Here is a 6,444-nt window from a genome sequence, read left to right as displayed (position 1 = left end):
ACACTCCCCCAGGGGTCAGAAAAGTCACCAGCATCGTCATAACCTTGATAGCCTGGCCAGCATGACAACCTATACAAAGCAGCAAAGCATATCTTCCTCTGGGACCAGCTCAAACTCTCCCACAGACCATCCAAATACCTCTGCCATCAAAACACATGAATGGAATCCACTCTACAAGCAGGCTAAAGAGGAGACCAATGGCAGAATGCCAGAAGGCGAGGGGGATGAGGCTGTCCAAAGTAGGATGGTGCATACCTTCTTCTCTAACATGAAACCTAGGTAATTCAAAGGTGGTTTTCTATTATTAAAGATATTGTGATTGTGAATGAGTTTGATTATAGAATACAATTATTGCTACCTCTTTCACAAATGATGGTACAATGTGTGACAAAAATTTGAGTTTTCTTTGACATTTCTAACCTTGTAACTCCATAAGTAGAATAGATACATCCAGGGTATTTGCATCATTGATGATGTCATAGACTGCATGCCCAGAGATTTAGATCAATCCATCTGGATCAACCTAACTCCCTGGGGGTTCACACTAAATTGCTGTTAGCCGAGGGCGCACCATAGTTAATTATCCCCTTACAGCTAGTGTGACTCCCCAGGGGGATAGATCGATCTAAATGTCTATGGGAATGGGGTCATAATCACATCCATAACCAAATAAACCCTGAAGACCCTGATGCCAATTTGACATTAACACTTATTTTCTTAACATTTATTTCATGAAAGTGGAATGATAGCCTTTTTACCAAATTGCTTGATAAGTGATTTTATTTCTGTGAAATTTATAGTTAGATGTGGGGAGGGGGGGGAGTGGAAATTAGCTGGGGAAAGATAAAACTTGTAGCAGTAAGCCTGACCAAAAATTTAAAATAAATGTTGAGTCCTGCAGCTATATACTAATTTCAAATAATCAATGGATAAATTCATCAATAGATATGCCAACTCATTTTAGTAATGTTATGTACAGTAATATGCCAAACAATTCGACCAAGATTAATTAATTAATTTCACAGAGACGTCATTTTGGTCGAATTGATCAAAATATAAAAATAAAAACCTTTGAAAATGTCAGATTGTTTGGGGCATCTGTTGAAACGTCCATCTTACCCGAAGTGCAATTCTTTTTCGTAAGAAGAATTTCGTTGGTCTTAACTGAGATCCGGTTGCGCGCGCAGGGCACTTTAGGTTGAAGCAAGGAGTCTTGGTGCAATACTCCTTGGTTGAAGGGCGAATTTGTCTAGTGGCGCTGATTTTTTTTCACCGAAACGTGGTTTTGGGTGATTTTTATTGTGCACGTGGTGCATGCTATATCGTTATAGACAGTGGTCTTGCCGTTTGCAACGGTATTTGGCGCAATTTCAGTCAGGTTTCGTCGTCTGCTTCTGGACACGTGGTGTCATGGCGGACGAAACTACATGTAGTACCATTACTAAAAATGGACCTGAACACGTGAGTGATGGCAGGAAGGGTAAAGGGAAGTCGGGTTCCAAAAACCCTAAGTCTGTGGAGAAATCCTCGTCAGAGGATAATATTATGTCATTACTTGTATCTTTAAAAGCCTCTGTGGACGCTCAGGACGGCAGGTTAGAGAACATCGTCAGCCGTATTGATAATATGGAGGCGCAATATTCTCAGTATGACGACGAAGTTTACGTCGATAATGAATGTGTTGAGCCGGAGGAGGCAGGCACAACGGGTGAAAAAAGGAAGTTGGACTCGTATCTTCCCGACACGGAAGACAACCTTTTTAAGCACATGGCCAAGAAGTTTAACATGTCGGAGGAAATGGCCGACAACGTGGATGATGTGCTGGCCAAAACTGTGAACGATCTTTTTATGAATGGCCTGGACGAACAACATTTAAACGAGTTGATAAAACAGAACCACAGGCCAGGTAACTGTGATTACCTGCAAGTCATGAAAACCAACCAGTTGATATGGGACCAGGTCCCAGGTTGGACCAAAGCAAACGATAGGAAAATGCAAAACATAGCACATACTTTGGTTAAAGGTGCAAACATTTTAGTTAAAACTGTAAACCAGGTGGCCTTATACGAAAGGAATCCAGAAAAGGACACGAGTGATCATTTTGGCAGCATGATCGAAAACTGCAACGATGTCCTAGCACTCATGGGACATATGAACAGGCAGATAAATATGACAAGGAAAGATTTTTTGAAACCGCAATTGAGCGGAGAATATGCTCACCTCTGCAGTCATGAGCTGACTTACAGCCAGAAATTTTTATTTGGAGACGATCTTCCCAAAATGGCAAGGGATATAGAGGATTGCTCAAAAATCGAACATAAATTGTTTGACAGATCTCTCAGAGGACGTAGAGGACGTGGTGCCAGAGGCCGTGGATCTGTGTACAGAGGTGTTAATCGACCTACTGGAGGGGGAAGACCCAGAGTGTGGCAGGATGATCCTGGAGCAGGGCCTTCTTTTGCAAAAAACTATGTACGCAGGGGACAGAGGAATCTGCCCAAGCAATAAATGAGGTAAATAATTATTTTGAAGCAGGTAGATTGGCTGACTTTATTGATCAATGGAAACTGATTACAAGTGACCTATTTATTCTTGACATTGTAAAGCATTGTCATATTAATCTAGATTTCAACGGTGGGATTCCCGCCATTGTGAAATCAAATTGCAAGTTTAATAGGTTAGAAATGTCCATTATTGACATAGAAATTTAAAAACTATTGGACATGAAAGTGATTATTCCTGTGAATAGTGAAGCAGGCCAAATTTTATCACCGATTTTTTTTGAGACAAAAAGAAAATGGTGAATACAGATTAATTCTGAATCTAAAGAAATTAAATCGGTTCATTCCATATCAGCATTTTAAGATGGAAACCTTTGAGAAAACCCTACCATTGATAACCAAAAATGTAAAAATGGGGTCTGTCGATATCCGTCATGCTTATTATTCAATTAAACTTGCAGATGAACAGCAAAAATTTTTTAGATTCTAGTGGAGGGATAAAATCTACCAATATACCTGCTTACCCAATGGGGTCAGTGAAGGCCCGCGATTGTTTACAAAACTTCTTAAACCAGTTTTTGGGAAACTGAGAAGTTTAGGTTATGTTAGTTCAGGGTACATTGATGACAGTTTAATAATTGGCAGTGATGATTTAGAATGTACGGAGAACTTAAATGCAACAGTTACACTTCTGTCCAAATTGGGTTTCATCATAAATGAAGACAAATCAGTTTTGAGACCAACCAGCAAGTTAAAATTTTTGGGAAATGTTATTGATTCTGACAAAATGATAGTAACACTGCCACTTGACAGGCAGGAGAAAATAATTTCTGCATGCGAAGAGTTGTATAATGTTTCAAAGGCACCTATTAGACAAGTGGCGAGAGTCATTGGGTTGTTAGTAGCAAGTTTTTCAGCTGTGGATTATGGCAAACTGTACTATAGGAAGTTAGAAAGAGCAAAGATTAAGGCTTTACAAGAATCGAAGGGTAACTATGATGCACCCATGATAATATCAAACAGTATGAGGTCAGATTTAATTTGGTGGATTGTCAACTTGAAATCCCAGCATAGGGTTATTGCTAGACCAAACCCCTCAGAGACTTTACATACAGACGCATCCACTCTAGGTTGGGGTGCAAGTTATAAAAACAATAATATTGGAGGTAGATGGACGGATGTAGAGGGTAAATTGCCTATTAATGTATTAGAATTAATGGCCATTTTGAATGCACTCAAGTCCCTCAAACGTGATCTTAAGTCAAAGCATATTAAGGTGATGTCAGATAACACTACGGCAGTGTCATACATTAACAACATGGGAGGCACAGTTTCTGAAAACTGTAATAAAGTAGCATGTGACATATGGATTTGGTGTATATCACATGATGTCTGGTTAACATGTACACGTATAGCTGGCAAAAATAATGAGGCAGCAGATAAGGCTTCCAGAGAATTCAAGGATGATCTTGAATGGAAATTAGACAGCAAGATTTTTCATAAGATATGTAATTTTGGGGGAATCCCAGATATAGACTGCTTTGCATCTAGAATAAATGCTCAAGTAGAAACATATTGTTCATGGAAGCCTGATCCAAACTGCTCTTTTGTTGATGCTTTTACCATTGACTGGGAAACTTTTAACTCAGTTTATTTGTTTCCACCTTTTAGCTTACTGGGAAACTGTGTGCAGAAAGTCAGACAGGACAGAGCCAAAGGTATCATTGTAGCACCAATGTGGCCCACACAAGCATGGTTTCCGATACTGATGGAATTGTTGGTGGAGAAACCAGTCATAATACAGAAAAAGAAGAATCTTTTAAGACTTCCTCACCTGCAGTTGAAACACCCTTTGGAAGGGAAATTAAGACTGATTGCTTGCAAAGTGTCAGGAATAGTTTCAGAGAACGAGGATTTTCAGAGGACTCTACCAAAATACTTATGTTGTCTTGGAAAACAGGGACACAAAAACAATATAACACACACATTAACAGGTGGTTTCAGTACTGTAGTAAAAGGACGATTACTCCACTTTCGCCAACTTTGGAAGCAGTAATCGAGTTTTTAACTGAACAATTTAATAAAGGTTTGGGTTATGAGAGTTTGAACACTGCACGTGGAGCTCTCTCAGCTTTAGGAATAAACTTTGATGGATTCAGAATTGGAAATCACCCATTAATTATCAGATACATGAAGGGTGTGTTTGCAGCCAGACCATCACAACCCAGATACACAGAGGTGTGGGATATGGAAAGAGTATTGACATATTTGAGGAAACTTTCTCCTGTTAAGCATATAACTCTCAAAGATTTGACATTAAAGCTAGTGATGCTCATGGCTCTGACTCAAGCTGCACGTACACAAACTTGCAGTTGTTAAGTTTTCAAGGTTATAAAAAATTGAGAACTGAGTTTTTGTTCAAGTTAGATGGTTCTTTAAAACAAAATAGGCCAGGTTATAATGTTGTTTCAGTATCTTTTAAGGCCTACCCTCCAGACAGGAGGCTTTGTGTGTATACTGTATTGAAGGAATATTTGTTTCGCACGAAAGTCATGAGAAATGACAAGAACTGTGCACGTTTGTAAATAAGTTACATGAAACCACATCATAATGTCGCAAGAGACACAGTAGCAAGATGGATAAAAACTGTTATGAGTAGAGCTGGTATAGACACTTATACATTTAGCTCTCACAGTGTTAGAGCTGCAGCTACCTCTAAGGCAAAAGCCTCTGCAGTACCTATATCAGTCATTATTGACAAAGCTGGTTGGTCTAAGAAAAGTACTTTTGCGAAGTTCTATGACAAGCGCATTGTAAGTAATCAAGACAGATTCCAGGATGGAGTTCTGGGTAAATAAAGAATCTTTTGAAATGAATGAAATGTTTGTCACATCAAGCTTTAAAGTCTCAGTTAAGACCAACGAAATTCTTCTTACGAAAAAGAATTTAAAAAATTAAACGAGACTTACCTTGGTTAAGTCGAAGTTTGATTTCAATTCTTTGAGTAAAGAATTGAGGGAGGGCTTAACTGCCACCCTCCCACCCAACTTTGGGTTACAGCTCATTGCTTGTATTATAGAGGAAGAGAGCTGTGGGGAATTAATGTAATTAATTCCATGTGGTTAATGTGACAAACACTTTGAAAAGTGCCCTGCGCGCGCAACCGGATCTCAGTTAAGCCCTCCCTCAATTCTTTACTCAAAGAATTGAAATCAAACTTCGACTTAACCAAGGTAAGTCTCGTTTAATTTTTTAAATTTTCGCTTATCATGTGTTTCAGGCACATTTTAACCTCCTATTTAAATCTCATTTTTGCTGTGTACAATATTTGCTAACATTACGTGAGATTAAAATAGACAAAAGTTTGTAATTTCCATCTATTTATTTCATGACACTCTTCACTATTCATTACACAAAAGGGACTCTTTTTTTCCCCCGAGACGGGTGTTGTAAACAATGCCCGTTCTCTTATATTTGAAACCAGTAGCTTTAGTGGATTCAAACCATTTACATGATTTAAAAATCATGTCATATTAAACATTGAGAAAAGGCAATCTACGGGGGCCTACCTGAGCTGATAGACATATGTTGTTAGGACTTCTGATTTTCTTATTTTTATACACTAGCTGTGCATAAGTCCCGGTGCATATTTAAAACCCCACTGATACAATCCGAACATAAAATAATCATTTATTGGCCATAATTTTCACAAAACAGGTGCATTTATAATTTAAAGTTAAAATCAATCAAGTGCAAAAATGAGAGACTGGTCTGATCTGGTCTGCTCCAGCATATCTAGCACAGACCACATGTTAATGAAGACGGTTCTATTTTGGTGGAGGGGTCATAGGAATGGTGTTCTTCATGGATTACTCTCAATAATATCAACGTTTAATGCCCCTTTTACTGCCATATAAGTAACTGTATTTTCTTAAAAGTAGAA

At 38.6% G+C, this 6,444-nt stretch overlaps 2 protein-coding genes across 10 annotated transcripts in view; both read left to right on the top strand.

Annotated features, from left to right (window-relative positions):
- LOC106152647 (pleckstrin homology domain-containing family A member 8) overlaps positions 1 to 6,444 on the top strand; it is an 85,144-nt gene that overhangs the window by 28,795 nt on the left and 49,905 nt on the right. For all 9 annotated transcript variants that reach the window (XR_015332718.1, XR_015332717.1, XR_015332716.1 and 6 more), the window contains one exon: positions 1 to 279. Coding sequence is in view for 5 of the 9 variants with exons in the window: in XM_087003473.1 (XP_086859599.1) it covers positions 1 to 279 (279 nt within the window). In the remaining 4 variants the exon portion in view is untranslated. The remainder of the gene's footprint in view (positions 280 to 6,444) is intronic.
- Positions 286 to 5,307, top strand: LOC147763595 (uncharacterized). The gene is made up of 2 exons (XM_087003480.1): positions 286 to 2,513; positions 4,173 to 5,307. The coding sequence occupies exon 1, from the start codon at positions 1,315 to 1,317 to the stop codon at positions 2,506 to 2,508; it is 1,194 nt and encodes a 397-aa protein (XP_086859606.1). The 5' UTR covers positions 286 to 1,314; the 3' UTR covers positions 2,509 to 2,513; positions 4,173 to 5,307.

This window comes from Lingula anatina, chromosome 2 (genome assembly GCF_051362555.1).
Source record: "Lingula anatina isolate TDL-2025a chromosome 2, LinAna3.0, whole genome shotgun sequence".
NCBI lineage: Eukaryota > Metazoa > Brachiopoda > Lingulata > Lingulida > Lingulidae > Lingula > Lingula anatina.
The sequence above is the reverse complement of the archived record's forward strand: the minus strand, read 5'-3'. Positions and strand labels throughout refer to the sequence as shown.

Coding starts and splice junctions, on each gene's coding strand:
- LOC147763595 (XM_087003480.1), top strand. CDS start 1,315: ATGCTATATCGTTATAGACAGTGGTCTTGCCGTTTGCAACGGTATTTG.